This window comes from Mytilus edulis, chromosome 10 (genome assembly GCF_963676685.1).
Source record: "Mytilus edulis chromosome 10, xbMytEdul2.2, whole genome shotgun sequence".
In the NCBI taxonomy this organism is placed as follows: Eukaryota; Metazoa; Mollusca; class Bivalvia; order Mytilida; family Mytilidae; genus Mytilus; species Mytilus edulis.
In genome coordinates this window covers 31,168,688-31,187,758 of record NC_092353.1, presented here as the reverse complement: position 1 = coordinate 31,187,758, position 19,071 = coordinate 31,168,688, and the positions used below count along the sequence as shown (strand labels likewise).

General features: G+C 31.7%; 1 protein-coding gene and 1 long non-coding RNA gene across 9 annotated transcripts in view; both read left to right on the top strand.

Annotated features, from left to right (window-relative positions):
- The window catches only part of LOC139490889 (UBX domain-containing protein 11-like), a 38,419-nt gene that overhangs the window by 1,696 nt on the left and 17,652 nt on the right, over positions 1-19,071 (top strand). For 2 of the 8 annotated variants that reach the window (XM_071278018.1, XM_071278015.1), the window contains exons 2-5: positions 131-166; positions 2,564-2,614; positions 12,161-12,198; positions 18,898-19,056. In XM_071278018.1, the coding sequence (XP_071134119.1) occupies positions 131-166; positions 2,564-2,614; positions 12,161-12,198; positions 18,898-19,056 (284 nt within the window). Of the gene's footprint in view, positions 1-130; positions 167-2,563; positions 2,615-12,160; positions 12,199-17,816; positions 18,233-18,897; positions 19,057-19,071 lie in introns of those variants that run through there. The other 6 variants (XM_071278019.1, XM_071278016.1, XM_071278017.1 and 3 more) reach the window with 4 other exon arrangements.
- On the top strand, positions 4,074-10,679 carry LOC139490887 (uncharacterized). Its single transcript, XR_011656431.1, has 2 exons — positions 4,074-6,316; positions 6,364-10,679. It is a non-coding gene; the product is annotated as an uncharacterized lncRNA (long non-coding RNA).

The following is a 19,071-nucleotide window of genomic DNA, read 5'->3' as shown; positions in this document are numbered from 1 at the left end:
TTAAGTACTATATTTCTTATTTGCAACCTGAATGAAGTACAACTGCATTTTTTTCTAGACTAGTTTACTATTCATGTTTTGTAAAACTTATCACTTATTACCAATTGTTTAAGTCTGTGGCTATTTATAGGAGATTGGACCAAATGGAACACAGCCTTACAGATAGGTAAGAGTGTTTGAGGTGGGAGAAACAATGTTTCACATGTAGTGGTCTGTGTCCCACATTGTACTGTTATTTGTTTTCATGTTTAATGTGCTGTCTATCCTAAATGACTTGACACATACCATTTTTACATGTACATTTGCATGTATCCCAGTAACATATAAGTGTCTGTCCTTTATCCCTGCATGAAAAATACACATCTATTTTAGTATATGCATATGTAATGAACACATGGTTACCAATTGAACTTCCTCCATGTACAGTAAACTTTTTAAAGATTGAATTATGTACACATTTGGGAATTTATTATATGAACCTAGTTATACATGTAGGTCACTTTCTGAACACATATTTGACTGTTACTGTGCATTTTCATTAGTGTGAGCTCTAGGTCACTGTGAAGTTAAGTTTTAGATTATTATATTCATGTTAATTGACAAAAATTACACACAAAAGCAGCATATTATGGACAAAATCAAACTATTGTGAGATGAACATACACTGCTTTGTTCAAAACAGATTTTTTAATCTGATGATTTACAAAGTAAGTCTATAGGAAACATGTCACCCTACCTAGACCAGGACAATGTCAATTTTGGGGCCCTTTATAGCTTATCGCTCATTGTGAGCCAAGGCTCCTTGTTGGAGGCCTTACAAATAAGGGTTTACTTTTACAAATTGTGACTTGGATAGAGAGTTGTCTCATTGGCACTTATACCACATCTTCTTATACATGTATCTACTCCATGCTCACTCTTCTTTGCTGTGATCATCACTGAGTTCAGTCTGCGTGTAAGCTATAATGTGACCTTCATATCGTGGTGCTTATATCAAGATAGCTAAATTTAAGGTTTTAATAAAGCAGTTTTACTTTACACCATACCTGACACCTGATCTGACATCCTTTTAGCCACCACAAATAGTTTAAGGCTCATTGAATTTGTTCATGAAACAAACATGTGTCTATTAATATTCACTGTGTTTCTTACCAATCTATTGATTTGCAACTGAGTTCAGGGCCGTAACTAGAGTTCGACTTCAGGGGAGGCAGGGGTATGGGGACCACCGATTGAGGCCCCCAATATTTTTTTCCCTCAGTCATTGGCTAAAAATGACCCGTTTCCCTTCGATTTCCTTACTTTAAGAAACATCAGTATTGCTTGAACCTGGAAGCACTCAAACTTATGCAAAAACAAGCTAAGATTGCTATTCGGGGTGAGCCAAGGCTCCGTCGTGAAGGCCGTACTTTGATCTATAATTGTTAACATTAAATACATTATGACCGCGGATTTTTTTTCTCAAATGATATGGCTAAAAATTTCCTTCGATTTCCCTACTTTAAGAAAGATCAGTTTTGCTGGATTTTCATGCAAACAATTATTATCTGTATTTAAAGATATTTTTTTAAGAAACTGGTAAGTTAAAAAAAAACATATAAAGCAAGATAATAGAACGCAAGATATTTTTTTTTTTATCGAGGATCTTGAATTTCAATATTGTTGAAAGCTGAATAGACATGTATATAACTACAACCAGGGACTTTCTATCCTAGTCTAGTATATACTTAGTATAGAAAGTCCCTGCTACAACGAATGGGAGTGTTTACCTACTAAGACATTGACCATAAATTACATGTATGTTCTCGTTCGATCGGGAGACTTAAAAAAACGATCTAACAGCTGATTCAGCCGGTAACGAATATCCGATATCTTAAAAGACTTACAATACAAAAGGAACTTCCTCTGCTTAATTAAGCCCCAAAGAAATGTGAATAGTTAAGTTTTTATTCAAAATTATCGAAAGCAAAGTTTCATATGTGTTCTCAAATACTGACCCCCTCAATACTGAATAACAGACGGACGGCCACACGAAAAAAAAAGTAACTGAAATGGTTAATTGTGTTGTTTATAATATAAATTCAATTTCTTCGTGTACATATTTTCAATATTTTATTTTATTACTTAAAAAAAAATTTGGTGTAGAAAATTCAGGGGAGGCAGTTGCCTCTCCTGCCTCATAGGTAGTTACGGCCCTGGAGTTAAACACAACTGTTTCTCGTAAACATTTATTAACCTTTTCACATTCAGGAGCCTGGAATTTAGAAGTTTTCTTTGGTTCATTTTTGTTATATTTGTTTTTCATTAATTGACTTGCTATATGTTTATTTAGAAGATGAAGTTGAAAATTAAAAAAAAAAAGAAAATCATGAAAATCAAGTACATTTGTGTGAACAATGTATACAGAAGAAAAATTTTAACAAACATTACCTGAAACATGTAACTCAATTTAAACAAACATTAACAAAAAGTTGTACAATATAAGATTCAAATAAAATTTTGAAAGCCGTACAGTAACAATTATTTTTTTTAGATTTTATTTGTTTATCTTAAATAAATTTAGGTCTTCAAAAAGTCGAAAATTAGATGATGGTAAAAAGGGTAAAAAGTCAAGGTAAGAATCATGCCGGATATAAGCAATGGCGTACATATATGTGAATACATGTACTATCCAATGAATGTGCACTGCTTACATTGAAATAAGACATGTTTTAGCACAATAGGGAATGAGATATTTAGCACTACTGTTTTCTATAATTCATTATTTCACTGAATAGGACACTGATTGAACTGAAAAGAAGGGTGCTCACAAAACTGTCAGTTTCAAGATAGAATCTTGAAATTTTGTCTGAAGTTGAAGAACTCAATTCTAAATATTAAAAACAGACTGGCATCTTTCTATATAAGTTAGCTGTAAAGCTAACATACTAAAGACCAATTGTAAATTCCCCTTTATTGTCTTTCACCCGCTAACACACGAAAAGCACAAACCAACTAAATTTTTAGGTAGGAACTAACATGTTTGTTGTGAACGTCAACATCATTTTGTGGTGATCTGATACATGTATTTTTCTACTAATACTAACATGATTCTTAGTCTGAGACTGGTAGATCATATTTGAAAATAACTGTAGATGGTTATGATTGTAGGTGATAAATACATACTTCTTTGAGAATGGTAAAGATACAGTGCTGTGGTTCATTTATTTTCATGTACATAATGGTATACTGATATTCAAGGAATGAGGAAAACTTACATATTTGTGGATATTTTATTTCATGGTTTTGCTAATAAATGGCATACAAGTCTATAGAAAATGTATAGTTCTTTGCACTTCATAGTTTACTTGTACCGCATATTCCTGGATATTTGTGTGTATGTATGTACATAATACTGTAGAATTTTTTTAATTCAATGAACTTTTGAAATCATGGTTTACCTGTACTCATGAAACCCATGGAAATAATGGTATCCAATGAATAAAAATGAATTCACAGTATTCCTTTTCTCCTGTTTTCTGTTTAAGCAGAATTTTCTATGAAATAAAAGACCAGCAATCCAAGGCCACATGTTAAGTTAATGTTATCACGTGAAGACACAAGTCTTGTTAAAGACTGGGTGTTGACAAGTAGATATTTTATGTTTTTCTTTGTTTGCATTGCTGTCACATCCCTTTTATTGGTATCTTACCATAAGAAAAACAGTAGCTTTAATTATTTAACCCTCTGTGATCAATTCCATGAATGGGTCATGTATATACATGATTTTAAAGAGTTTTGTTTCCTGTTTTTGTTGCAATTTTGTAATTTGATGAAAAAAAGATTGGGATAAACAACATTTTTTTAATTTACTTCCCCTTATTCATTCCAGCTGAGTAATTCTATCAACTATTGATGTATGTAATATTCTAATTGATGTTGGTTGAACTACTGATATCTGTTTGATTATTCTAATTGATTTTGGTTGTTCTACTGGTACATGTATCTGTTAGATTACTAGTATTCTAATTGATGTTGGCTGAACTACAGGTATCTGTTAAATATTTTATTTGATATTGGTTGAACTAAGGAAATTTGATTTATTAAATTATAGTTTATACACAATACAATGTATCTGTCATCAATGATTTCAGCAGGCAGGTATCTAGTCTATTCTTAGGAAATTACATAACATCTATTTTTAGCTTAGTAGGAATAGTGCCCTAGAGGGGGGTTAGAGTATTGTTGATGAATTGAGAGGAAGCATCGTTGTATTTGATGCAATTACAATCAGTTATTATTTACTGTTTTCGAACCATATTCGAAAAAATATTTTTATGTTAACGGATATTGACATAGATATACGTTTCTTTGGAATATTGATTGAATATTGTTCATTTGATTGAGTATTATTATCACTTCATTGTCACTTTCCAAGTGCGTGCTATGGGTACGCACCCAGGTAAACACAGATATCGTATTATGAGCTTTAATATTTCGAAACTGGATTAACTCTTCTTGTAGAGTTGAGAACAAGAACATAGATGTCCGGCTCACGCTATGAGAATGACTGATTGACCTTATTTCGATATGGAGACATTCGGCCATGACAGCATTTACAAGTGCGCGATCCCACAATGCAACGCATATATGTAAACAATAACATATTGGAATAGAACCACGATTGAGTAGATTAAGTGTGTAAACGTTAACGTTCGTTTAATATTTACTACACAGCTTGAATTAATAATAACTGTTGGTCAGTTTTTCCAATGTCAGTATCATTACAGTTTCCGTACATTATGCCCGCCAGTTTTATCGCTATGTCGACGGCATTCAATATTCCATAAACACTACGTTTGAACTCATGCTATATCAGCACACTAGCTATGCATACACATTCCATTTGCGTCGGCATTTAATGCTTAATTTCTTTGATAAGCAGCCGATAAGCATGTTTCTACAGCCCAGGCTCGGAAGTCAGTGATCGTGATACATGAGATATATACAAATTTGTTATGGTTTTATGCAGAACCACTGCGTCTGGTGGACACTTTGCTTCAACGTAGATATATAGTTCCAGTTTAGTCCTTACATGTATTATTTCCGCAGTTCTTCAACACTAGTCCAAGGGCACTGAGGGAACGCTTAGATCATACAGAACACACCGGGTTTACCATATACTAGGCTAGTATACAGGTTTATCTTATACTACTGCAGAGTAGGGTGTGAAGAGCAGCACGGAGATTCGAAGACACGTATACTCAGCACATATATATGTCTGAACTTCTTAAGGATATGCAACTGAATGTATTGTATTGGTGGAAACTCTGCCTTTGTTAAGTATATTAGTAATATTTTTATTTTTATTTTATTGATAAGCACAACATACATCTGTAATAACAGCAGACACATACATGTATTTAAATAAGTAATACTATGTATTAATGTCTCATATTTTAGAACATAGTATCACTCGGTATCTTTATCTCTATTCTAGATTGTTCCACACCGACAGAGATCTCTTCAGGTTAACATTTCGTACATATAGTATGAATTTATATTTTATGTACATGTATATATTCCACATACATGTAGTACAGAAGCAACAGTATTTATCATGTTCATATTGCTATTATAGATTGCTACATGTACATGTATATCTATTCTAGATTATTCTACACCTTCCAGGACATTTCTCAGTCATATGTATTTATTTTATATGTATGATATTTCATCACATAGCACAGTTTTTATCATATTTATATTTATTCATGAGTGTTCCACAACCGTCCAAAATCTCTTCAGGTGTATATTTCGTACGGTATATTAGAATTATATGAATTTAAATGTATATATATTTTAGCACAAAGTACATGAAGCACACAGTTTTTATCATGTTCATATCGCTATTCTATTTGCTATCTCTATACTAGATTATTTTACACATTCCAGGATCTTCCAGATGGACATTTCGCAGTATTGGTATGCATACATGTATATATTTATTTTATATCTATTATATTTCAGCACATAGCATAGTACATGTAGCACACAGTTATTTATTGTGTTTATATCTTTAGTCTAGATTGCTCCACACATGCAGGGATCTCCCCAGGTGTACATTTCATACAGTACAGTTACATATATTATATTTCAGGTCGTAAAAAAAAAAAAAAAAAAAAAAAAAAAAACTGCTGGATCGCCACAGGTCATTCTATTTGTGTGTATTGTACTACGCCTGTTGGATCGCCACAGGTCGTATCATCCTGCTGGATCGCCACAGGTCATTCATTCTCTTTATGTATACTGTACTACACCTGCTGGATCGCCACAGGTCATTCTATTTATGTATACTGTACTACACCTGCTGGATCGCCACAGGTCATTCTGTCTATTTATGTGTATTGTACTACGCCTGTGGATCGCCACAGGTCATATCATCCTGCTGGATCGCCACAGGTCATATCATCCTGCTGGATCGCCACAGGTCATTCATTCTCTTTATGTATACTGTACTACACCTGCTGGATCGCCACAGGTCATTCTGTCTATTTATGTGTATTGTACTACGCCTGTTGGATCGCCACAGGTCGTATCATCCTGCTGGATCGCCACAGGTCATTCATTCTCTTTATGTATACTGTACTACACCTGCTGGACAGTCATTTTCTTATTATGTATATTGCACTACGCCTGCTGGATCGCCACAGGTTATTTTATTTATGTGTATTGTACTACGCCTGCTGGATCGCCACAGGTTATTTTATTTATATATATTGTACTACGCCTGCTGGATCGCCACAGGTAATTTTATTTATGTGTATTGTACTACGCCTGTTGGATCGCCACAGGTCGTATCACCCTGCTGGATCGCCACAGGTCATTCATTCTATTTATGTATACTGTACTACACCTGCTGGATCGCCACAGGTCATTCTATTTATGTATACTGTACTACACCTGCTGGATCGCCACAGGTCATTCTGTCTATTTATGTGTATTGTACTACGCCTGCTGGATCGCCACAGGTCATTTTCTTATTATGTATATTGCACTACGCCTGCTGGATCGCCACAGGTTATTTTATTTATGTGTATTGTACTACACCTGCTGGATCGCCACAGGTTATTTTATTTATATATATTGTACTACGCCTGCTGGATCGCCACAGGAAATTTTATTTATGTATACATGTATTGTACTACATCTGCTGGATCGCCACAGGTTATTTTATTTATGTGTATTGTACTACGCCTGCTGGATCGCCACAGGTTATTTTATTTATGTGTATTGTACTACGCCTGCTGGATTGCCACAGGTTATTTTATTTATGTGTATTGTACTACGCCTGCTGGATCGTCACAGGTTAATTTATTTATGTATATTGTATAACATATGCTGGATCGCCACATGTTATTTTATTTATGTACATTGTACTACGCCTGCTTGATCGCAACAGTTTTTTTTTTATTTATGTATATTGTACTACGCCTGCTGGATCGCCACAGGTTATTTTATTTATGTATATTGTACTACGCCTGCTGGATCGCCACAGGTTATTTTATTTTTTGTGTATTGTACTACGCCTGCTGGATCGCCACAGGTTATTTTACTTATGTGTATTGTACTACGCCTGCTGGATCGCCACAGGTCGTACTACCCCTGCTGGATCGCCACAGGTCATTCATTATTTCAGTATAGTAATGCATACATGTAGGTTTATTTTATATGTATTATATTTCAGCACATAGTACATGTAGCACACAGTATTTATCATGTTTATATCTTTAGTCTAGATTGCTCCACACATGCAGGGATCTCTCCAGGTGTACATTTCATACAGTACAGTTATATATATTATATTTCAGGTCGAACCTGCTGGATCGCTACAGGTCTTTCATTCTTTTTATGTATATTGTACTACACCTGCTGGATCGCCACAGGTCGTATGGTACTTGCTGCATGGCCACAGATCATTCATTATCTTAATGTATACTGTACTACGCATGCTGGATCGCTACAGGTTAATTTAATTATGTGTATTGTACTATGCCTGCTGGATCGCCACAGGTCATATTATCTTTTATTATGTATTAATGTGTTATATTTAACTCAGCTAGTATTTCCACTTAGACTCTCTTGTTTAAGGATTACTAAGACTTCCCAGGTTGTTTCTTTTCTTTTATTTTACAGGAAAATACAGATACAGATATCAAAACCTTCGTTTTATCGGATGAAGACTTCAGAACTTTATAGCACCGTTATATATAGAAAACAATACCCTGATGCCTGCCTTCATATATAGTATAATGTGTTAGACAACAGTTCAACTTTTGTTTATTTTTACCTATCATTTTCGGATGCAGAATTCAGAACTATTAAGCACTGGAATATGAGGATAGCAATATCTTGAAGCAAACTTCAGAACTATATAGCAACTGAAAATATAAGGAGGACGATACCTTGATTCATGCATTCATAGTTAATGTGTCAGAACTACAGTCACACTTCTTTAAGCATTAAACGCAAGAATTTTAACTATGTAAGACAGAGTTATTTTATCCGTCTGGGTTAGAGAGAAGTGATTACTGTTATCACTCTTTCAGAACTGGTAGAGTGTTCTTTTTAAAGCACTACAGAAATGTGTTGTTTTTGAAATTATTGTATTGTTAATGTAATTTTTTTTTTTTTCTTTTTTACATTTGTATTTGCTAGCATTATTATTTCTTGGGGGCTTTCATTCTTTCATTTTATGAACTCATTTCATTTGGCTTTTAATTCCAGGGGAATCATACTCCCCCAATTCAATAATACATCAGATAGGTTAATTCCTGTCGAGGAACAAATTGTATTTTAAGTAGTATTTTTACTACGCTGGGATCGCCCAGGAGCAATTAGGTTCATTCCTGGGGATCGCCCCAGGAATTAGGTTCATTCCTGTCGAGGAACAAATAGGTTCATTCCTGGGGATCGCCCCAGGAACTAGGTTCATTCCTGGGGGTCGCCTCAGGAATTAGGTCCATTCCTGTCGAGGAAAATAGGTTCATTCCTGGGGATCGCCCCAGGAACTAGGTCATTCCTAGGGATCACCCCAGGAAATAGGTTCGTTCCTGCCGAGGAACAAATAGGTTCATTCCTGGGGATCGCCACAGGAACATTTTTCACTAATCGCTTATTTTTATTTTTCTCATATTTTGATAAGTTTTGAATTTATTTCTCATATTTTGAATAGTTTGAAATGTTTATTTCAATTCTCTTAAGTGAATGAGTAGCCCCCAGAAAGCCAATAATGTATTATATAGTTTGTCATACAATGTAGAAAGATATGTACTGTTATGATACAGTTTATTTTAATATTTAGTTGTAGTTTTAGTATGTTTTGATATTTTATTAATAAACATAAATCTTAAATTGTGTTGTGTATAAAAGGAAATTTGATTTATTAAATTATAGTTTATACACAATACAATGTATCTGTCATCAATGATTTCAGCAGGCAGGTATCTAGTCTATTCTTAGGAAATTACATAACATCTATTTTTAGCTTAGTAGGAATAGTGCCCTAGAGGGGGGTTAGAGTATTGTTGATGAATTGAGAGGAAGCATCGTTGTATTTGATGCAATTACAATCAGTTATCCCACCCACCAGCCCCAACTACACCTGTGCATTAACTGGGTATTTAGCCTACGTGATAGTTATGATATGGATGTATTAAATATGTTAAAATTTAAAGGAGTTACTCTAAGTTACAGTCAGACCAATATTGTGTAATTCTGACTGCAAGTTCTTGGTATATCTGTTATTTCTGTTTAGAATATTCATATAGTTGTTTAGTTTGTTATATTTTCATTCAAGCTAAAGTGTTTTCATGCAATGCATTCCTGCAAAGTCTAAAATATATCATCTATACAATTGAAGTTATAGAAAGAGTGATTTGAAATTGCTATATGACATGTTATATTTTCTTTTATATATCTTGTTCGTTAGTTTAAATATATATATATTTGTTCATCTCTTGTTTAGGGGCTACTCTTATGGAAATGATATGTGCCTTTTCTTTTAATTCCAGGGGAATCATACTCCCCCAATTCAATAATACATCAGATAGGTTAATTCCTGTCGAGGAACAAATTGTATTTTAAGTAGTATTTTTACTACGCTGGGATCGCCCAGGAGCAATTAGGTTCATTCCTGGGGATCGCCCCAGGAATTAGGTTCATTCCTGTCGAGGAACAAATAGGTTCATTCCTGGGGATCGCCCCAGGAACTAGGTTCATTCCTGGGGGTCGCCTCAGGAATTAGGTCCATTCCTGTCGAGGAAAATAGGTTCATTCCTGGGGATCGCCCCAGGAACTAGGTCATTCCTAGGGATCACCCCAGGAAATAGGTTCGTTCCTGCCGAGGAACAAATAGGTTCATTCCTGGGGATCGCCACAGGAACATTTTTCACTAATCGCTTATTTTTATTTTTCTCATATTTTGATAAGTTTTGAATTTATTTCTCATATTTTGAATAGTTTGAAATGTTTATTTCAATTCTCTTAAGTGAATGAGTAGCCCCCAGAAAGCCAATAATGTATTATATAGTTTGTCATACAATGTAGAAAGATATGTACTGTTATGATACAGTTTATTTTAATATTTAGTTGTAGTTTTAGTATGTTTTGATATTTTATTAATAAACATAAATCTTAAATTGTGTTGTGTATAAACAGGTATCTGTTGAATATTTTAATTGCTGTTGGTTGAACTACAGGTATCTGTTAAATATTTTAATTGATGTTGGTTGAACTACAGATATCTGTAATATTCTGAATGATGTTGGTTGAAAAGTTGACACAGAATGGAGATATTAATTCTCTCTGGCTTGCAATGTCTTCTTTAATTTGAGTTTCAGGAAAGGTTAATGCTACATTGAAGACCTGTTGGTGACCTTCTGCTGTTGTTATTTTCTATGGCCGGGTTGTTGTCTCTTTGGCACATTCCACATTTCCATTCTCAATTTTAATGAACTTCATCCTGTTGAAATAAAACTATTTTAATGTTTTTCTCTGTATATCCTGTCTTTAATCTAGGTTTTTATGGAATAGAAAAGAAAGATCAATAGTCATAAAAATGTAATTTGTTTTTGTGTTGGTGCTCAGGTCTATTTCTCAAAATGCAATTAGATCACAAATAAAAAGAATGCATTATAAACTGAATCTGGAAACTTAACAAAATGTATGATAAAAAGGGTATAAACCATTGTTATTCTTTCACAATTTGTAGCTCTCTAGTCACCCGATCATAATGTAACAGGAAAAGTATTTATAAAACTATTTAGAACATGAAATTACATTTTCAAGTCAATTTGTATTTTTACAAACTACTAGATAAAAATCACTTTTGAACAAATGATATTTGTGTCCTTTATTAGTATATACAGGTATATATATATTTGTAGGTATTTGAATATAAATGAATAAATAGCACTACAAAGAAATATCTTGTTTACCATTATCAAAGGAACCATTGTCAAAACAAATAAAAACTAGAAGATTTCTTGATCAGCTTAATAGGAGAACTATTTACATTGTCATTGAAAAATTCTTGAAACAAAAAATCTTTATGGCCTTTATTTTTTGTTTTTTCTAACAAGTAAAATGAAGATGAAAGCCTGTTAACAATTTAAAAAAAAATATTAGACAACTGATCAATATAATATCTGATAGTAAAAGTAAAATAAAGGACAGTTTACTGGTGTGTAATAATGTAAATATACAAAGGGATTATGAAAATGTACCTGAGAGAAAGTAAACCTGTGGAAAGAATTCTTTTTATCAGATATTAAATATTTGCATTTTACATACATAATGTACATGTAAATAGAATTTTTTTATGAGATATTTGTATGTGTTTTAAACTGTATAAGCAACAAAGTATATGTATAATAAACTTTGTTTTCTTTATAAAAGCAATGGTACATGTATATAAACCAGTGATATATTTTATTTTATAGAAAATCATGTTTTTCCATGAAATTGTTTTAATCCTCAGCTACATATACATGAACTGTATAGACTATATTCTATAAAAAGAATTATACAGAACTTTAGAGGTCATAAGTTCACACAAAATCTGTTTATTTGAAATATAAAGTATTTTAAAGTTTGTACTTATTTGTTTAATTTATTTCAGGTCAAGGTCACTACCATTCAGGCATCCAGAATATTCAGGTAATTATGAAAGAAAAACAATTTCTATCCACAATTCACCATTAAGAAATATTTAAGGAATGACTGTTATATTTTTGTGTCTATGAAGAAATAAAATAAAAAATGTGGTGCACACTGTTTTAGAGTTATTTAGCCAGTTATTTAAAAGTGCAACACATTTTAAAAGTTATTTTGAATAGACAGAAGAAATATTACAATCATTCCTTATAATTTTATAATAAAATCTATTTGCATGGAGTAAATTTTGAAAAAAACTTAGTGACATCACAGTTACATGACAACTTATGTCTATGAGCTGATAGACAAAACACATTCAGCCAATCAGAAGACTTGTTACATTCAAAATTAAAATAAAAAGGATTGTGGGTAATTTCAATGCTTGAACCATTCTTCTTCTTTTGTTACAGAAAACCATCAACGCACTGATGTTTACTTTCTGGCGCCTTAAATGAAAATAATGTTATGTTATTGGTTGAATCCCAATTGTTTAGGATGTTGTAAGCAAATCAAATATTTTGGTTTTAGGCTTGTTAAAAGGTAAACCCAGAATTCATTAGATTCTGAAAAGATGAATTTATATTTTATTTAAAAAAAAATAGATCAGACTAACCAGTTAAGGCAATTCTATAACAAAAAGAAAAGGTTAGAACTATTTCAAAGATGGTATGTACATGTAATAAGAACTTATTTTGTATAGCTATCTTTGTCTTAGTCAAGTTCATGCTTATGGTCAAATCAGTCAAAATTCTCAACAATTTGGTGCCATTACATAATTTCTTTAATCTTTCCAAACACCATTTTACAATTGTTAGATACTGATAGACTTTTTTGCAAAAACTCTAAAACAGAACCGAATCTTTTCTTAAAAAAGGAACTTTAGTACCATTGAAAATTCTTCAATATTAATTCAAACAAGGTCAGGTCTGTTTCTCAGATACAATAAGCAACTATATATGGTGCCTGGGATGATTGTAAGGTATGTTTGTCTGCATGGCCGACAGGGTTCATCTGACCTTGACCTCATTTTTATGGATCATTGATTATCGGTATGTTAAGGTTATGTGATACCTGAAGTCAAAACCGTGATCATATATATTATCATGCAGTTTTCTGCATATTTGAAAATTATGAAATATATCTATACTACTAAATCTAAAACCTTTTTTCTTTCACCTAATAAACATATAACCAAAGAAAGCTACAAGTCAAATTTATATAAGGGTATATATACTTGATAGGGTATACTGAAAATTTTACCCTTTTACATCAATTACTTTTTCAAACAATAAGCAATTAGACAAATTAATAAGTTTCAACTCTCCAATGCGATTTCCTTTTAGTCATGTCATTATAATTATGTCATATGTTACCTATTACCTTATCTGTACATTCCGCATCTGTCAGGCCCACCACCAAACGTGTATTTGGTATTTGCTATATACACGGGGGTTTACGCTACTAAATTCATCAATGTCACATTGTTTCCTATTGTAGTATTTTAATCAGCATGGCTTTATAAAATGACAATACGAATACCAAAAAAATCTAGACTTACAATAAGGCTTACACATAATTAGATACTTTAATTCAGTCATGGACCCGCGATATCATGGGTGTGTTCTAGTGTATATATATGTAATGGGTAAATATATTGAACAATTGTAAAGTTCCCTTTTATTTATTAATGAAGGTCTGTATTGGATGGTCCTTTGTTTCTGGTTTCTTTGGATTTTAGGCCATTTTTCCCTATTCTCTATACTTTTTGTCCATTATTCTCTATTCCTTATATTTTTGTCCATTATTCTCTATTCCTTATATTTTTGTCCATTATTCTCTATTCTCTATACTCTTTGTCCATTATTCTCTATTCCTTATATTTTTGTCCATTATTCTCTATTCTCTATACTTTTTGTCCATTATTCTCTATTCCTTATATTTTTGTCCATTATTCTCTATTCCTTATATTTTTGTCCATTATTCTCTATTCTCTATACTCTTTGTCCATTATTCTCTATTCCTTATATTTTTGTCCATTATTCTCTATTCTCTATACTCTTTGTCCATTATTCTCTATTCCTTATATTTTTGTCCATTATTCTCTATTCTCTATACTCTTTGTCCATTATTCTCTATTCCTTATATTTTTGTCCTCTATTCTCTATACTCTTTGTCCATTATTCTCTATTCCTTGTATTTTTGTCCATTATTCTCTATTCTCTATACTCTTTGTCCATTATTCTATATTCCTTATATTTTTGTCCATTATTCTCTATTCTCTATACTCTTTGTCCATTATTCTCTATTCCTTATATTTTTGTCCATTATTCTCTATTCTCTATACTTTTTGTCCATTATTCTCTATTCCTTATATTTTTGTCCATTATTCTCTATTCTCTATACTCTTTGTCCATTATTCTCTATTCCTTATATTTTTGTCCATTATTCTCTATTCTCTATATACTCTTTGTCCATTATTCTCTATTCCTTATATTTTTGTCCATTATTCTCTATTCTCTATATTCTTTGTCCATTATTCTCTATTCCTTATATTTTTGTCCATTATTCTTTATTCTCTATACTCTTTGTCCATTATTCTCTATTCCTTATATTTTTGTCCATTATTCTCTATTCTCTATACTTTTTGTCCATTATTCTCTATTCTCTATACTCTTTGTCCATTATTCTCTATTCATTATATTTTTGTCCATTATTCTCTATTCTCTATACTCTTTGTCCATTATTCTCTATTCCTTATATTTTTGTCCATTATTCTCTATTCTCTATATTCTTTGTCCATTATTCTCTATTCCTTATATTTTTGTCCATTATTCTCTATTCTCTATACTCTTTGTCCATTATTCTCTATTCCTTATATTTTTGTCCATTATTCTCTATTCTCTATACTCTTTGTCCATTATTCTCTATTCTCTATACTCTTTGTCCATTATTCTCTATTCTCTATACTCTTTGTCCATTATTCTCTATTCTCTATACTTTTTGTCCATTATTCTCTATTCCTTATATTTTTGTCCATTATTCTCTATTCTCTATACTCTTTGTCCATTATTCTCTATTCCTTATATTTTTGTCCATTATTCTCTATTCTCTATATACTCTTTGTCCATTATTCTCTATTCCTTATATTTTTGTCCATTATTCTCTATTCTCTATATTCTTTGTCCATTATTCTCTATTCCTTATATTTTTGTCCATTATTCTCTATTCTCTATACTCTTTGTCCATTATTCTCTATTCCTTATATTTTTGTCCATTATTCTCTATTCTCTATACTTTTTGTCCATTATTCTCTATTCTCTATACTCTTTGTCCATTATTCTCTATTCATTATATTTTTGTCCATTATTCTCTATTCTCTATACTCTTTGTCCATTATTCTCTATTCCTTATATTTTTGTCCATTATTCTCTATTCTCTATATTCTTTGTCCATTATTCTCTATTCCTTATATTTTTGTCCATTATTCTCTATTCTCTATACTTTTTGTCCATTATTCTCTATTCTCTATACTCTTTGTCCATTATTCTCTATTCCTTATATTTTTGTCCATTATTCTCTATTCCTTATATTTTTGTCCATTATTCTCTATTCTCTATACTCTTTGTCCATTATTCTCTATTATTTATATTTTTGTCCTCTATTCTCTATACTCTTTGTCCATTATTCTCTATTCTCTATACTCTTTGTCCATTATTCTCTATTCTCTATACTCTTTGTCCATTATTCTCTATTCCTTGTATTTTTGTCCATTATTCTCTATTCTCTATACTCTTTGTCCATTATTCTCTATTCTCTATACTCTTTGTCCATTATTCTCTATTCTCTATACTCTTTGTCCATTATTCTCTATTCCTTGTATTTTTGTCCATTATTCTCTATTCTCTATACTCTTTGTCCATTATTCTCTATTCTCTATACTCTTTGTCCATTATTCTCTATTCTCTATACTCTTTGTCCATTATTCTCTATTCTCTATACTCTTTGTCCATTATTCTCTATTCTCTATACTTTTTGTCCATTATTCTCTATTCCTTATATTTTTGTCCATTATTCTCTATTCCTTATATTTTTGTCCATTATTCTCTATTCTCTATACTCTTTGTCCATTATTCTCTATTCCTTATATTTTTGTCCATTATTCTCTATTCTCTATACTCTTTGTCCATTATTCTCTATTCCTTGTATTTTTGTCCATTATTCTCTATTCTCTATACTTTTTGTCCATTATTCTCTATTCTCTATACTCTTTGTCCATTATTCTCTATTCATTATATTTTTGTCCATTATTCTCTATTCTCTATACTCTTTGTCCATTATTCTCTATTCCTTATATTTTTGTCCATTATTCTCTATTCTCTATATTCTTTGTCCATTATTCTCTATTCCTTATATTTTTGTCCATTATTCTCTATTCTCTATACTTTTTGTCCATTATTCTCTATTCTCTATACTCTTTGTCCATTATTCTCTATTCCTTATATTTTTGTCCATTATTCTCTATTCCTTATATTTTTGTCCATTATTCTCTATTCTCTATACTCTTTGTCCATTATTCTCTATTCCTTATATTTTTGTCCTCTATTCTCTATACTCTTTGTCCATTATTCTCTATTCTCTATACTCTTTGTCCATTATTCTCTATTCTCTATACTCTTTGTCCATTATTCTCTATTCCTTATATTTTTGTCCATTATTCTCTATTCTCTATACTTTTTGTCCATTATTCTCTATTCCTTGTATTTTTGTCCATTATTCTCTATTCCTTGTATTTTTGTCCATTATTCTCTATTCTCTATACTTTTTGTCCATTATTCTCTATTCCTTATATTTTTGTCCATTATTCTCTATTCTCTATACTTTTTGTCCATTATTCTCTATTCCTTATATTTTTGTCCATTATTCTCTATTCTCTATACTCTTTGTCCATTATTCTCTATTCCTAATATTTTTGCGCCTTGATATTCTTTATTATTTACGTTTGGGTACATTTTCCCTATTCTTTATATTTTTTTGCATTATTCTCTATTCTGTTATCCTCCATCCACACTTTCATTTATTTTTACAAAGAATGACTTCAGATTTTTTTCACTTTGGTGGCCTTAATATCAAATCAAATCTTTTAAATTCATTAATGAAAGATTGTTAATCATTGATTGATTTCTGGAGCATGTAAAGACACATTGGTTTTAAACAATATTTTAATCTTTAAATCATTTGTTTGTATACATATCTCATCAGTGTACTTTAAAAGGAGTTAAACATGTCTGTAATAAACTTATACCAGAGATTAATATGTTCATTAAGTTTAAGGCCTGCTGAATGTAGATATGTTTTGGGTATTACATGATTTTGTCTTATACATACACCTTCTATTGGATTTTTATCCGGAAGTACTTTTGAAAATGGATAACAAATTTAATATGCAAACTGCACCTGGAGACATGAAACGTTAAAGATAAAACAAATATCAATTATATTAAAATCTCAGCAGCACTATGTGTGACCTGAAACCTACATTTTTTATAGTTGGCCTTATTTAAATATATAACAAGATTTGCTTCACTGAGGTTCATGGTAGAACTGCATAATCAATATTTATCATAATTAAAATTAGTACCTTTTCAGAGTACAGACCATTTAGAAAAATATGTTAATTATATATAGAAGTTTTCAGATAGTAAAAGTCAAAGTAAACATTTAGGAACTTTTATTAATATAAAGTATATGGCAGAATGTGTTAGATATCATTGATTGTAAATTGAATTTTATCAAGGATATGAGCAGTTGTTTGATAAAGAAATGTGCATGTATCACAGCATAGGATACAATAGAAAGTGTATAGACAGAACTATTAGATCCTTTTATTGGATTTTATTATTGGGGATGAATATAAATTGATTTTCCTTATGGAATGATATTGACAGGTGGATATATATATAATTCATTCTTTGCAAGATTTGATAAATTCTTTTGACCATGGCTTGGATGCTGGACAGGTGGAAATATTTTGAGTCAAGTAAGTTATTGAATTTGTTGTTGCAATTGCTTGATAAAAATGCATTTGATTTTAAATGTAACACACAGGTGTAGATCCAGGATATTAAATAGGGGATAGACAACATTCAGAGAGATACTCGAGTCTGTAGTTGTCATATATATACATGTATATAATACTGTGGATTCATTTATTTTCGTGGGTATCAATTTTCGTGGATTGCTGAAAACTTGCATATTCGTGGATATTTGATTTCGTGGTTTTAACAATCTCTGTATACAAAGCCTATTGGAAATATGATATTCGTTGAACATTTGAATTCGTGGTTCACCTGTACCAACGAAACCCACGAAAATTGGTATCCAACGAATAATAATGAATCCACAGTATGATGCATCATAAGGGTCTTGGATTAAGAATGCAGGGGTGGATCAAGCTATTTTTAAAAGGGTGGGTTCCAACCTAATGTCCCAATTCAAATGCATTGATTGTCAACAAAAAGGGGGGAGGGGGTTCCAACCCCCTGAACCCACTGTAATGATTATCAGCAGAAAGATATTGCTGACATGTTGGCTTTTTAATGACCAAAACTTTTTTTGTCAACTATAAGTTGTCAAATATTTGATTTTTGATTTTTTACATTGTAATAACATGTATATTACAATTACCTTTCTTTTATTTTACAGAGGATGAAAGTAGACTACTGGAAGAAATTACTACTAATATGGCTACAGCGAGGATGAAAATTAGAGATCCGTTCATTGGAGGTCTTCCAAAACTAGATACCACAAGGGGTCTTCTGTCCAACCAGAATACTCCTAGAATGTCTAATACATCATCATTAGGTAGGGTTACTGATA